Source organism: Falco naumanni, chromosome 4, assembly GCF_017639655.2.
Source record: "Falco naumanni isolate bFalNau1 chromosome 4, bFalNau1.pat, whole genome shotgun sequence".
Classification (NCBI taxonomy): Eukaryota; Metazoa; Chordata; class Aves; order Falconiformes; family Falconidae; genus Falco; species Falco naumanni.
Window position 1 is genome coordinate 42,501,776 of NC_054057.1, and position 15,671 is coordinate 42,517,446.

Below are 15,671 nucleotides of genomic sequence, written 5' to 3' on the forward strand. Positions count from 1 at the left end.
AGTTCTAGTTCTTCTGTAGCAGAAGAAATTTTGTAATTTACTGACTTCCCACTGCAAAGATACTAATTTTCTATGAATATTTTCTACTTTTAGAACTATCAAGTTCTTTACCAAAAGACTAAATTTGACTGTGTATTTAACAACTTAAAGGTAGAAAAAAAGAGGTATCATTTGTCCCCTATGTTTGAACTGCACATAAACATATGCATCACTGGATGCCTAGACTTTAGCAGGTAACAATTAGCTAACTCTCTTAAAGTAGAGTACTTCACGTTCCTGAAGGCCTCCAATACTATTCCCATACTGGCTATACATTTTACTATTTTATGGTACCATGATCCGGGTTTTGAAGTTTGATGAATTACTTGCACATAATCACATACTTTGACCTTCCTCGTTAGTCTTCCACCTTGTTATTACATTAATTTTATCAGTGGCATTATTAATAGTATCTGGCTAATGGTTATTTGCTTTAAGCTATATCAGTTGTCATTTTTAGAAGATAAGTAATCAGCATTTTGGATCAAGTGCCATGTAATAAAACCGCTGTTTTCTTCCATAATAAGTATGAGGTCCATATTTTAAAAGTTTTCAGAAAAGTATATATTCATTTTACCTGTTAGTTGATGTAAACATACAGAATTCAGAGAATTTTTCACAGAAGAAACAACCACTTCATAGAGAAAGAACAAAAAAAACAAGCGCAGAACTGCTGCCAAGGAAGTATGATACATCAAGCTGGAGCTCCCTCCCTCTGCAAGGCTCTTAAGCGTGAACAAGACTTCACAGAATTCACAGAAAATACAGTAAAAAAAAAAAAGGACAAAATATTCAATATCAATGCAAATATGAGCAAACACTCCTGTTTAAAAAAATGTAATTTCTGTACTCTTAATAAAATCAATGGGATTATATATATATCTGTCTCTAAGTCATGATACATTCATACATCTGCTGTACTGGGACCTTTGAGCAAACTAACAAAAAACCATGTTCAGTGATAAGTGTATCCTCAACTACAAAAAACTTCTCACAAACTGTAGTTTTTCATGTCTTTCATCTTTTTCTCTGAGTATCTACCCTTGCCAAAACTTTCAATTCTTCCAAAATACCTCATCCCCATAATATGATAGCGTTAGAAGTAAACCTCCAGTATTTGAGAGCTAATCTGCCATCAACAAACATATAATGAAATGTCTCTTTCATATGAGCCTCATAACACACACACACACACATATATATATATATGTTAGTGGAGTATTTTCCATAAAATCTGAAGCAAATTTTGTACAGAGAGGCATCATATAGCCTAGTTGAAACAACTGGAAAAAGCACATGAGCTTGCAAGTTCAAAATCCTTTCAGCAGGCCTGCCAAAACAATCAGTGAAACAGACGATACTTCATTTGCCATAATTAGGCTTCAGAGGTAACGATTAAGCGATCAGAACATTCACACCCACATCAACCAATAAAGCACACATTATATGAATTATTTTTTTCTGAACCTGCCTGTCACCAAATCATTACTGAGCAGGTATGCTAACACTGCGTTTTGGCAGGGATTAATACTCAACACAATTATCCAAGATATTTGTCAATTATTTGGAAGTACATAAAGTTGCCTTCAGCATAGCGCTTCACTACATAAATTTGGTCACAGTGATTTACAGTGAAAAGTGTAGGAAGTAGTCGGAACATGGACTGGCTGGTAGTGTGGGACCAATCAAATCAAAAGCATTTTTGAAAATTACACAATTAAGGACCTTATGTCATGTCTGCACCTATGAGAGACTGTATGCAGGGAACCTTTGATGTACAAGCCTGCAGTTATGGCAGACAAGTGATCAGAATAATGAGAACTACGGTAATCTGTGATTCTGTAAACAAAACAGTAATAATATAAGAAATGTGATTTTATAATCCGATTACAAACATTAGAACACTATATACAAACCCAGCGCCCAATACTTACAGCTATACTGGAAAACTCGAGTACAGAAAATCCACAGAAATTAAGGGCTAAAGAAATACCTTACATAAAGAAAACCTGCAGATAAATAAAACCTTTTTTTAAGCACATAAAAATGCTAATAATAACCAACCAAAAGCTAAAGCTAGAGAAATCCATAGTGAAATTGAGATATAACTAACAGTAAAATTAATTGTTGGAACAAGCCATGAAGAACAGAAGGCATCTCAAGGTTTTCTGATCAATATTATATCTTAAATAAGATGCTAACAGCTGAAGTACATCCCTGGTACAAGTCAAACAAGTCAAGTCATGAGAATCAGTATTTTTCACTGATTTTTGCCTGTAAGGGTCTGAAATAAACATCATGCTAAATGATCTAGTGATGTCTTTTATCTCTAGGTTTCATAAAACAATACACAAAGCTACCCAAGCAGCACGCTGTATTCCAAGCTGTCTGGAAAGGGAGAACCACCAAGCCTAACCAAACTTGATCAAATGTATTAAAGGTTGTTCACTACAGTTCTGGATGTTTCACAGCAGGTATTCAGGTAAGAAGACATGCATTACTATAAAGCTCTATACAGAGACAGAAACACCACTGTAGATACCATCATAAAGCTCCAATACAGAAAGAAGGCTAGTCATGCAGCTATAGGGCTAGTAACTTTGTAGTTCAATTAAAGCTTGAATGATGCGGGCAAGGAAAAAAACAAAAGAACGAAGTATTACTCAACATGGTTTATAACTAGAAACAAAATAGTTTCTTGCCATGTATTATTCTAGATGCTTTGTACATCAGGGCAAGAATTCTGGATCTACAACGCAAATATGTCTGGTAACTGAGATACCAGTGAAGAGTTCACCTGCAATATCTAGCAGGTGCTATTTCTTTGAAACGGCGTATTTTAAAAATAAATTTAAGTCTTTACATTCAAAGTCTGGGAAAACAAACACGAGAACATAAACTAAGAGAACTATCAAAGCTAAATATAAAGAAAGAAAAATAGATGTGTTTCCCCCCAGAAAATGCACGTGGTTGAAAGAGGACCAGCAGAACTGCTAGAATTTGTCTTGGTAACTACTCAAATCTTGCCATTTAAGTTTAAAAGCTGGTAGTCATCTGTCCTGACAATGCATCCCTAAGCCTTTGCAGTGTAATGACTACTCAGTTCAGTATATTACATCCCATGGCCGCGAGGAACAGGACTATCTATTGTTACAGAATCATTCCCTGATGCAGGGATTATACATGTGTGATGTTACAGTGAGAGGTTAACAGAAACTTTATTCATTAAAGCACTTTCATTTTAGAATAATTTTTTTGTCCTGGTATCTAAATGTGGAAAGAGCATCAGAAAATGTAAGGCAAACCATTTCTATTTATGTACATAAACCATCCAATTATCCATAATTCACACAAAACCACATGCCCTAGAAACATAAGGTCTGTATTGTAAGTTGCTATATTTTTGTGAGGTAAAGTTGTTGTATTTTACTAAGCGACTAATGACAGTTTTGAATGGATTAAGAAATGATACAAAACACTGTAAAAGGGCCAGAAAAATAAATCAAAATTGGCATAATATTGACTTACCAAGAAATTATTTTTTCATACTCCTTACCGAACATAGTACTTTAATGACATCCCAATACTGTTTTGTAATGTCCTCTCTTTCCTACTTTGCAAATTATATTTTCCTCCTCCAGTACCCTTTTCTGGTTTTTAGTTGAAGCTGCCTACAGAATACCACACCTTTCAGCAGAAAAGCAGGTAGACATGGGGGTAAACTAGCAATTAAGTAATGAAAAAACAAGCACTGTAAAACAGCTATTGCTAATCTGCATGAGACCCATCTATCTAATTGAGTAAATGTAACTGCCATTGTGAACTTGAATTCCATGGATGGTCTCTAAAATTAACAAGAATGGAGGCAAACAAAATGCACATTTGGTGATTTACAACCTTTCTATGCTAATTATGAAGTGACAATGCAGAACAATATAATGAAATAAGCAAATTTAACAGATGCTTTGCATGCAAGCTTCAGTACAAAAGTATGTAACTTTTTGCCTATAGATACATAGATGCACCTCTTGTTCTTCTCCTCAGAGTCATTTCTTTTAGAAAAAGGTAACTGACAGCTCATTCTGCTGCCCAGCAACAGCACTGCTATGGCTGACCAAATTAATTCCGTGCCAAATTTCAAACTCTGCTAATTACAGGTAGTGACTCTCAGTCCTTCCTCTTGCTCCCTGCCAGCAAGCCTACCGAGGGAGGGCAGGATGCCAACTGGCCCCTGCTCTCACAAGTGACATTGGGTCACCTGGCAGACATGAGGGTCACACTCCAATGTCACACCCAGCAGCACGACAGGGGACAGGATGGTGCTTCTGTGAAAGGTCAGGGATGACATGGAGGGGGGAAGCATGCCAAACCTGCACCTCTCACATGTGGGTACTTCTACTGGAGGCAATCAAAAAAAGCAACCCTTACATGACACCTGGCAGAGGAGAAATACTGAAAAGTTCACACACTGTCTTTCAGTGAAGCACAGGAATGTGCACACTACAATTTTAATATTTTTATACTTTCACTTGCCCTGCTGCTTTCAAAAACTTGTCCTTTTTAAAACAGTAGTTCACAGATTTCAATGAAGAACATATGCCAGCTATTCTGAACAACAGCAATATGTTACTATCTGACAATTTAACAAGTTTGTAATAACCCAAGTCAAGACCCTTTTCAAGAGCCCATGTTGTGGTAGGTATCTCAAACATAATGGCAGGCCTCCCTAACAAGCATTAAACACACTCTTTTGCTAGATTTGGCCTGGGTCCATGGTTCTCACTGAGCTACTAATGTTATCCATTTTCTCAAAACAGATTCAGCTACAGATAAATTGGGAATTATTGCTGAAACTGGATCTCTGCTGATTTTATAAAATTAAGCTATTTTGTAAATATAAATAATGCAGCTGTATTTTAAGTGCCTAAAAGCTTATGCATACTCAAAGCTAGTAAATTATTATAGGACACTCGATGCACTTGTCAGAATAAAGGAACTTAGAAGCATGCACTTAAGTACAGCAAATAAAGCAAGCACACACATACAGACAAAAAACTTTTAAAATTGTCTTCAGAAGAGGGTAGGTTTAACTACTGTCAAAAGCAAATAATTGAAAGAAGAAAAGTCACCTGTAATTATTCTGAATACTTTATTAAGGGAAATGCTAATTGCATTCTCTGGTCTTATAAAAGACTGTAAAGACTTTAAAGCCTTTATTTCAACAATAGCATGAATCGACCGCCAAAGTCTGCATCCATGCTTTTGGAAATTCAAATTACATTCAATTTTTATCACAAAAGTCAACTCAATATACACAAAAGAATTATTAAACATAATTTAAAAAAATATTTGCAGACAAAGAATACAAGAATGTTCAAAATTCAAGAGGTCACTTCTGAAAATGTGTACTTCAAGATCTATACGTTTGAGATCTCCCTCTCCTGTAAAGCAACATTTCTAGCAAGTATGTTTGATAGTTATATTGTAACAAAAGCATAGAGTTTTATGCTTCTATAGGAACAAGCCCACAGCCTACTGCATAATTAGTCAGAAAATTAAAAGCTTATGTAACAGCTGTACAGAAATATATAAAGCATGTATTTTAGAAGATTATAAAAATGTTTGTTCATATACATCCTGTGTAGTAGGTATATCATATTACATCTTTATTAAGACAGTGGTAAAAACTCACTCTGAAGTGTCTCAAGTTCAGCCTTAGCCAGGGCATCTTCTTTCGCCTTCATTTTTGTTTCTTTATATTCTATATATAATTGTCTGGCATCCTTTAAGAAAATGTTGCAATGGCATTAGCATCCTTATACAAGCAAGTTATTGCAATGGCTCTGTTTTAAATTCTCAGTTAACCTTGCAAAATAATTTAACACATACTCGTTTCTCTGAGTTACAACAATTTTCAGTATTGAAAGTATTTGTTTAGAATGTAGAATTTTTGCATAATAAAGGTTTAAAGTAATAGCATTGATATTGTATACTATGATGATCAATGAGAACCTGAAAAGCAAAATGGTTAGAAAACACATTCTGATCACTACCTACAGCTTTGTAAGAGGTCACGTACCCGCTCTGCTCACATAAGCAATCTCGAAGTTCAAGGAAGAAAGAAAAGTTTTAAATTAGAATAGTGTGTGCAGGGACAAAGGCAATTGCTAGGCAGCAGTCATTTTAGTGTGAACTTATTATGGTAACACTTACTGCATGTTCCAAAATACCTAACTTGGTTTGGTGTTTTTTGGGGGGATTTGGTGGTGGGGGTTTTTTTTAGGGGTTTTTTGTCTTGTGGTTTTTGTTTGGGGTTTTTTTTTGTTTTGTTTTGTTTTAAATCACCTTCTACATTGCTATTAAAAGTGTTGAATATATTAAGTTTTTTCTCCAAGGATTAGATTAGGTTCTAATCTGAAATCTATTTGGCAAGTTTACACATAAAACTAGAAGTCCTGTCACAAATCTCACAATAAGGTACATTTCCAAATCTGATGAAATAGTAATTATAGATTTGCATTGAAAGCTTTCCAATACGAACAACCAGATCGCTGAAGTAAGAGATATGGAGAGTTTTCTTACTCTCGTTTACCAGTTTGAGATTTCTATACTCATTCAAAAACAATGAATCTGGAAAGTCAAAATGGACAAATCATTATTTGCTATTTCCAAGCATGCAGAAATTCTATTGTATTAAATAAAAATTAATTCTAGTATTAGAAAAACTTGATTTTAGTACTTTATAGCCAAAAATATTTTTATTCTTGTTATTACATTAATAGTCCCATGTTTTACATATAGAGGGTTATTTTGATTTAAATGTAGAACGTATTGTAAAATACTTTTTTAATATTTTTAGAATTTGAACTAACATAAATTTGAACAAAACCTGGTCTCATAAAAAATTACATAAGACATCTTAATAATTTTTTTAAATAAAAACTGAGTTAATTAGTCATTATTGCCACCTCTAATGATAGAGGTCATCTAAACCCATTGCTTCCTGAAAAGATACCATGACACAACAGTTCTTTGTGTTACACTGACATCTACCCCTTCAAAGATACTTGAGGGCAGTGGGAAAACACAGGACAGAATCAAAATCCAGCTCTGAGCAGAACTTCATAGTGTTGTGGAGATGTCTCACCGATACAAGTCAGCATGCCTGAGGAACAACTCTCACAAATTCCCAGAAAAGACCAGTAAGGTTTCATCTCCTTCCAAAATACCTCTTCTTGCTCTCTATTTGTCTTTACATTTGGGTATGGGAAATGTGAAGTTACACTTCTCTGCCAGGTTTACACAGATCACTGTGCACAGAATTTGAAAACTTGACATAACTTTTTGCTGCTGGAACATAACAGATGAGGGCATCTCACATGCTTACAGTTTTGGTTTTACAGATGGGGAAAAGGGAGTTTTGGTGGGTTTATTAGAATTGAGGCTAAAAAACTCCATGTGTAGGTGGTACAGGAGGACTATCATTAACAGCAGATACGAAGACTTTCAGGAAACATACTCAGTTCCTATGTTAAAACACTGAATTACAAAATTAGGATCAGCAGTGGTTGTCTTCTAAGTTTACCTGAAATATGAATTCCCTATCACTTACGGAAACTTCTCTTGTACTCTCCAGTTTTGGACCATTTGCATTGTTAAGAAGCAGAAACAGCCATAAATGTAATGGTTAACTTCTGCTGTAAGTTTGAGATATTTGGGTTGCCTGGCATACAGAGGACACAGACATATTGACATCCAAAAAATGCTTTTGTTTAAGGCTATGATTTCAAATTGGTTACAATTAACTAGCATTTAAATTTAACCCATTTGACACTGAAAGCCAATATTTGATGCTAAATTCTGGTGTAAAATCCATTATTGCTTGTGGGATCTCCAGACAGCAGGCACTAGGGGGTAACTGTCAATCTCTCCAGCACGTCAATCATGGAACAATTGGAAATGTGGCTCAGAAGAAAATGAGACACAATAGCTGAACAACAAAGAAAACTAGTCAGAAGCACATAAATGAAATTTAGTAGTATTGTTGCTTTACAGATATAAAATGGATTATCACTGCAAATGGAGTAATACGCAGGTAACAAAGGCAACATTACTCTTTTATCTTATTAATGGCAGTTTATAATGGCTGACACCATAATCACAAAAAAGGGGAGACTGCACATTTTGAAGCACACAAAAATGTATACATATAAAACAAAGAAAAAAATCAATCAACATGGATTCTGAAGATTTGAAAACCAAATCTTTCCTACAAAAACATAAGAAATGGCTCTACAGGTCATAAAGAGAAATTAAAAGACGTACCTGAGCAAAGATTTTAGCCACAGACACAAACTACATGGGTATAAGACCTTGTAAGTTAAAATGAAAAAACACTGGAAAACAGTTTAAAAAGGAAGTTTTTGAATAAATAAAACTTCTTCTGCCCTAACATAAATAAGCACATTTCAATTCACTCCTCATTAGTTTTCAACAGTATCAGTCTAAAGAGGAATACTCGTTTTCAAGCCTATTTAGTTTCAGTAGTAAAAGTATTTCAAAACAGATTTATGTTCAGATTTTTTATTTTTCCAAAGTGATAAATTTAAGCAGTCATTTTGCCTCAATTCAAAATTTTAGGGCCCTAAAAACATTGGCGATATAGATACAGGCTCCTCCAATCTGGTGATCCTTCCCAAAGATGCAGTAACGATTTCTCTTTCAGAGGATCTTTCCCCAAACAGCTCAACATATGTGAAACATCAAAATTTTGTATCTGATGTACACTTCACCTTCGATACGTGATAAATGTAAGAAAAAGCAACATTTTTGTCCTTCTGGGGGTGGAAAGGGACAGAGAAAAGACACACAAATGCAAAGCTTGGAACTGTCCTAACTAGAAGCTCTAGCTTACCTAATCAGAAATACTTTTTTCTCATTTGCAAGAGTTTGAGAAGTTGTCAAAAAAAAGTACATCAGCACAAATACATTACTTTTCTACACCATCAAAGCAGCAATATGCATGTAGTTAAGCAAAAAGAATAATCAAGAGGGTTAATATATGCTGGTTTATTATACTATGATTTCAAATATACACTTCCTAAAAAGGAACATAACATAAAAAAGTGTATTAGAAATGCAGAATTCTGCTATTATATATTTCTAAATTATATTTCAGCTGTAAAGTATAGGAAGTTCCTGTGATTACCCTCATATTTAATCAAAATTCTTAAAAAGTGTTGTGGAAGAAAAAAATTGACAAACAATTAACGTATTTTCAATATTTTAAGCACAAATAAGAACCAAGAATACTGAAAAATTCTTGTATTTCAGTTCCTTTTTATATAAGTTCTCATGTCAATAAATTTGAGATTGCCAAGACAAAGCTAGACTCGAGTTACGCAGAAATACATAATCTTGGTACTGGACTTTTAAGGTTGTTTTTGTTTGGGAGTTTGGTTGGGGGTTTTGGTGTTTTGTTTTGTTTGTTGTTTTCAAATCAACAGATACAGTATTTAAACTGTATTAATTTTGGAACTAAAAACTTCAGTTCCCAGTAGGACTCTGTCACTCTGGCCTCTCCTTGAATTTTGGGGAGGGTGATGAGGTTTTGTTCGTTTGTTTGATTTGTGGTTTGCTTTTTCCCTCCTCTCCAGTTAGTCCTCCTGACTTTCTGGTCTACCTCAAGAAGACTAGAGATTAGGAGAAATAAGACAAACATCAGAAACAACTTGCTGTATTGACCATATGTGAATCTTCACGACAGATTTTGTGATAGAATCAACTTCACATTTTAGTTCTCTGGGTGAGGGACTAATACAAACAAAACACATCCCCTCAGAATTTACAGTTAACTGGAAACTTTCCCACAAGCATACTTCAAATCAGTACATTGAAAATAATTGTCTGTGCATTAATTCTTATTAAATCAATCTACAGACTTAAGAGAAATATTTGTATAAATTTCATGAACTAATTTTTTGGTCTTTTGAGTACAGGTTCTTGTATAATTTGTACCAAAAAAAAAGAAAAAAAGTCAAATTTACAGCAACATCTAACCTTCAATTTGCTGTTTCTATGCAATAAAAATGCCAGCCATTATACCACAGTGAAAACACTCTTTTGGATGGGTTTATAAACTAGTATTACCAACATGTTATGCCAAGAAATAATGTAAAAGAGGAAGAGTTAAACAGTATTTCTCTTTGGCATTTTTACATGTTTACTCAAAGGCAAAGTAGTAAATAAATAGGAATTGCATTATTTCCTCCTTTATAATCAGAAAATCATGCTTTGACCTTGGAATAATACCAGGTGTGGCCAGCCTTTCCAGCTGTGTGTAGCCAAGCCTAGGATGCACTGGGTGACCAGCAGCATCTGCTGTGTGTTCCACATCCACAGTGGTGAAACAAAGGCAGCCAGAAGGGGGAACTGAGGCCAACACTGCAAGGCCTCCTTGGGACCCATTCACACCCTGTGAAACCTCATACCACAACAGAACAGTACCGCTAATTGAGAGCCAGTATCACCTTATGTACAAGTGCTACTCTTGAAGCTACACTCAGCTAACACGTGTGCTGGGATATGCAGACATACATAAAGTGATTTAAAGGAGCAGAACAAAATTGGGTGCCACAGAACAGCAGGCAATTAAAGGCAAATAGTGTCTTATCTGTATTTAAACGTTTTACTATGCAGCAAAGCACATTCTGTCTCTAGAGCCTCAGACAGCACCCTGTTAGACATAAATTATTTTTGCTCACTTGCATACACCCAGAATACTTGTTTTACCATCTACTCTCCTCTGACCTGCTTCTAAGCTTCTAATTGACCTTGGGGTCAAGAGCTGCATCCCTACTTTCGTTCTCCCAGCAGCTGCAAAATAGCAGCAAGAAACAGAGCAAATCGGCAATCACTTGTGCCACACGTCCTGCAACTGTTTGCTCCCTGCAACTTATATCAACATTGGTGCTGTACAGTAAGTTGGAACACATCAAAACCCTGTAAAGTGGGAATTAAGGAGATATTTAACCTGACTGACTTGAGTAATCACCTTCAAAAATATCTTTTAAGGCACACATTATTAAATGCAATAAATTTTATTTTAATCTCACATGATGATTTTATATAAAGTCATATGTGAAGACAAAAACAACCCACATAAATGTTTGCTGACCTAATCAAATCTCGCTTAAAAGCTAACTTTGCCAGAGGAGATGCCCTGCTGGCAAAGCCTCTTGAGTTTAATAACACATTGCCAATCCATTTAAGGCCAAAGCTGAACCATCTCCAAACAGGTGCTGAAATGTAATCATGGATTAAAAGAAAACCTGACGAAAAAATGCCAAGAAATTAAACACCTCTGGGTCACTAGTTTGAATCTATTCCAGGCTACTAAATCAGCTACAGTAATTACCATCTGGTAGTCTACATAAAAATAAATTACTGGCCTTTTTGTTTTAATTCACTTTGCGCTACACTACGGTCTTTATAAACAAAAGTTTCAATTGTAATTGAAAGCTTTGTTGATAATCTCACTAGGTTATACCCAGTGCAATTACATATTGAGCTTGAACTGCCTTCTCATTACTGGCAAGCCACCAGAAGTTCTTCCAGCATTTCACTGCTAGGGTGTATGCACTACACCTACACTATTATAGATAGAAGGTAATAGAAAACTATTTTCTTAACAAGAATCCGTTTCTGTCTGAACCAAACAAAAACGCTTTCTGCTTCATTACAGTCAGGCCAAAAGCAGACTTATAATTTAACTAATAAAAAATATTTCCTAGTGCTGACTGGCATTAATGAAGTTAGTGTAAAAATAAAGACATTCATAGCTAAGCTTCACCACATCAAGGTGGAGGAAAAGTAGTTGAAAGGAACACTAACACTCCTACCTTCAGTTTTCTGAAGGAAATATTTTGTGAAAAATATTTAACATTTTTAAGACAGACCACTTTTCTTAAATTGTATGTCTGCACATCCAAAGAAAAAAACTCTAGTCAGCTGTTCTGGGAATAAACTACGATTCATAGATGACTGTTCTCCCACTAACGAAAAGCATACTTAACACAACTACTCTATTACATTCACCATTTGAACTGAAATTCTTGCACAGTATATTCAGCTGGTTTATTTCTCTGTAAGAACTATTTTCCATTCCAATAAACATTTTAATTGAGTTCTGTTTCTTTTTTTCTCCTTCTTCTTTTATTTATTTTTTTAAAATACATAGCCTTCTTCCAGGTCATTCTCCTGAAGGAGTAAACTATAAATGACCTTAGAAACAATTTGCATTCTTTTTCTACCTTTTTATTGAGCCTACATTGTAAGAATTAAACTTGGTAATAGTCAAGTGTAATTTACATTCCAATTAACATTTCTCTCACACCACAGATATTTGATTTACGATACATTTTATGTATTCTTTTCTCTTTGCTTCTTCAAACAAGCTTAAAGATGCTGCTTTCACCCCCAAATTTAACTAAACTACATGTGTGGATATAAAACCTACATAGTCTCTCTCAAAATACAATTGTCAATAGTTAAAAAAAAAAATCATTTCTCTCATCCTCCTCTCATCCATTTTTCCTCCAGTTTCTTGACACAAAATGTAGACTACGATAAAATGGCATAGGCCATCAGAAGGGCATGCAAACAAAGCACTTTTCTTCAGTAAAGACCCACCTTAATTATTTTAAGTGCCTCCTTCTGAAATCTGACATTTTGAAGGAGGAAGGGAAGTATAAGAAAGACACTCAATTGGATAAATGAGAGCCAGGCACGGACAGAAGCTCAACCTGAATCCTCAGACAGAGCTGTTCTAAGTAGAATATTCACATTAACTAATGGGGGGAGAGATGGATGCTAGGTAGAAGGAATCCAAGCAAGATCTTGCAAAAAGTTTCAATTGACATCTTGTGGTTTTTGTTTGGTTGGGGTTTTTTTGTTGTTGTTGCTGGTTTGGTGGGGGTTTATTGTTTTTTGTTTGGGTTGGTTTGGGGATTTTTAATAGATTCCGTTGAGGAAGAAATTGTGTACAGAGGCTGGCAGTTTTGTTTTCTTAATTTGAGGAAGCAGTTCAGCTATTTCACTGACAGAGCTTTGAAAAAAACTCAGTGGCAGAAGCAACATTTAATTAAAAGTATTGCTAATTCTCACCCTTTTCTGTCCCAAATGGGGTTCATTTACACACGGATTGCATTTTTAGAAGTTAATCTACAATTGCATTAGTTGCAGATGAGTAACAGCCAACTTTGAAAATAATTTGTTGGCTCTTAAATGACTGAATAAATCATTTAGATTAACTCAATAAACAACTAAAATCTGTAGCAGCCATCCTTATGTCAACCATTGTAACACCTTGTTAAATAATTTGCATGTGTAACTAGCATATGTAACACTACTCAGTATCTGTTGGAGTCTTTATCTTCTAGATAAGCTGCCCTAGTGATTCTACGTACACTAAAAGCATTTAAATAAAATCTCAAGCCTATGTCAGTGTTTTATCAAAGAGAAAAGTACTTATAATCAAAACAGGATTTCTGTTACCAGGGTACAATCATGGAAGTACAGCTATCTTTTTGCTGTTATGTTAGTAACTGAAGGCAGAACTTGCTAAAACCTTAAATACAACTCAGACACATCTTTGGCCTCTTTTTAGCTGGCTAGCTACCACATACAAGGTAGCTTTTGAACTGCTGTTTCAAAAATCATCTCCAACATGAGGTCACTGCTGCTCTTACGCTCTTCAGAAGTAGTAGATACTTCAAGTATTGTTAAATAATAAACTCCAGTAATTTATTTCAGTTACCTGAAGATTACTTATATTTTTATTGTATTGTAACTTACATAATCAGCAGGTCATCTTAACACCATAAAACGTGGAGCTGAGCAGTAGTGCTATTTGGGGCAATTTACTCTAGAACCCCATCACTTCTTCCATGCTCAAAGCCCTTCTGTTCTGAACTCCTCTGCATCATGCTTCCCCTGCCACCAAATCCCTGCTTCCTGGTTCCATTTTCCATGAGTTGTTAGATAAATTAATAGTAGTGGGGGAAAAAGCTAACTGATTTAAAAACCACAGCAAGAGGAATTGGCTAGGCATCTACAAAATGCAGAACACCATATCTGTTGTATTCACCTTTTCTGCATATTCTGGCAGACATAGGAACTGCTTTTTGAATAGCAAATCGGAAGCCTGTTAACATACTATCTTAAAATTGTAAAAATGAGAAAATGACTGCTTAGAAAGATTCTAAGTCATCCTAATTTATAATTCTTCCTGAATTTTACTACTTTCTGTAGTATTTTTAATATTATGCAAGTAAGGCAAAAGGGAAAGTACTATAAATATGAAGGAAGTTTCAAAAATGCAGCAACAGCAACTGCTGAACTTAATTCTTTTCCATCTGACTCACCTCAATAAGGGATGAACATCAAAGCTTAATTTGGACACAACAGTTATTTTAATTAAACATCATAATTTTTGCTTTAAAAACTTGCAAAAAGAAAGGTTTCTTTAATAAAATAGACACACAGTTCTGAGAAAACTTTTAAAAGAGGAAGAGATACTAACTTTTGCATTTCTTTGTAGGAAAAGTTTAAGGTTATAAAAGCAGATGCTGAAAAGCCAGACTTTAGTAAAACTTATAAATGCAATAAACAGTTTAGGAATTTATGAATTATGTCTTTTTCCAGCTTGAACACAAGACAAGAAACTGAACAGTGATGCTATTTACATGTCAGAGTTAATACTAGTATTTCTGTAAACCAAAGTAAACCCCACCTTTCATTCCCTCATCCATATCCATTAGCAGTGACAAGGGTATTAAAAACAAATGGGTGTATTCAAGGGAAATGAAAAGAAAGAGCAAGTGGTATTAAAAAAGTTATTGTGGTAACTGATCTGTCAATACTTACACTGGCTGAATATCAGCTACATTTTCCAGTTTATAGAATTAGATTTAAAAAACACAACCGTGGGCAAGTCTGCCACACTTAAAGGCATGGTTATGATTTGTTACTTTACCTTAGTAATTTCAGGTATCAATTTATGTCATTACCAAGTAACTTCAAAAAAGCTCACTTAATCAGAAAAAGTAATTTCACTGTTTCCTCAAATTTAAATGACACTATTTTTTTATGAAAGTACAGCATTTGCCTATTTGCGATAAAAATATTTTTGTTAACAAATCGCTTAAAAGACATTGCTATTCTAATTAGATGAATATGTATCACCCCTCTTCCATAATTTTTTCTTCTAGTTTTTGTCTAACTGGAACTGCTACTGAATTCCCTAGCACATTAAGATTAATATTAATTTAAAAGATTCGTATTTTGACAAATTTATGGTAATAAATTTGCCTCCAAAGATTTTAGCAAAAAATTCATAAGAACAAGTGCTACATATCTGATACCATATGTAAGAACACCATAAAGAAAAATAAAGTAATAAAACTTAAAATCAATACTATTACCTGGAATAGCTGAGGTAAAGCTTTCACAGTGAGACAGAACCATATTCCCAGCTTGCATGGAAGTAAGTCATGCCACTGTGGTTTGTCCAGTACTCTGCAGTCAAATAAAATGGTAAGTTTTTCATTACTGCCACACAACCTCAAAGTTAG

General features: G+C 34.7%; 1 protein-coding gene across 1 annotated transcript in view; it reads right to left on the reverse strand.

Moving 5' to 3' along the window:
- DNAJC1 (DnaJ heat shock protein family (Hsp40) member C1) overlaps positions 1 to 15,671 on the reverse strand; it is a 113,311-nt gene that overhangs the window by 48,227 nt on the left and 49,413 nt on the right. The window contains exons 6-7 of the mRNA XM_040591264.1: positions 15,522 to 15,615; positions 5,732 to 5,822 (exon numbers count right to left, since the gene is read on the reverse strand). Coding sequence (XP_040447198.1) covers positions 5,732 to 5,822; positions 15,522 to 15,615 — 185 coding nt within the window. The remainder of the gene's footprint in view (positions 1 to 5,731; positions 5,823 to 15,521; positions 15,616 to 15,671) is intronic.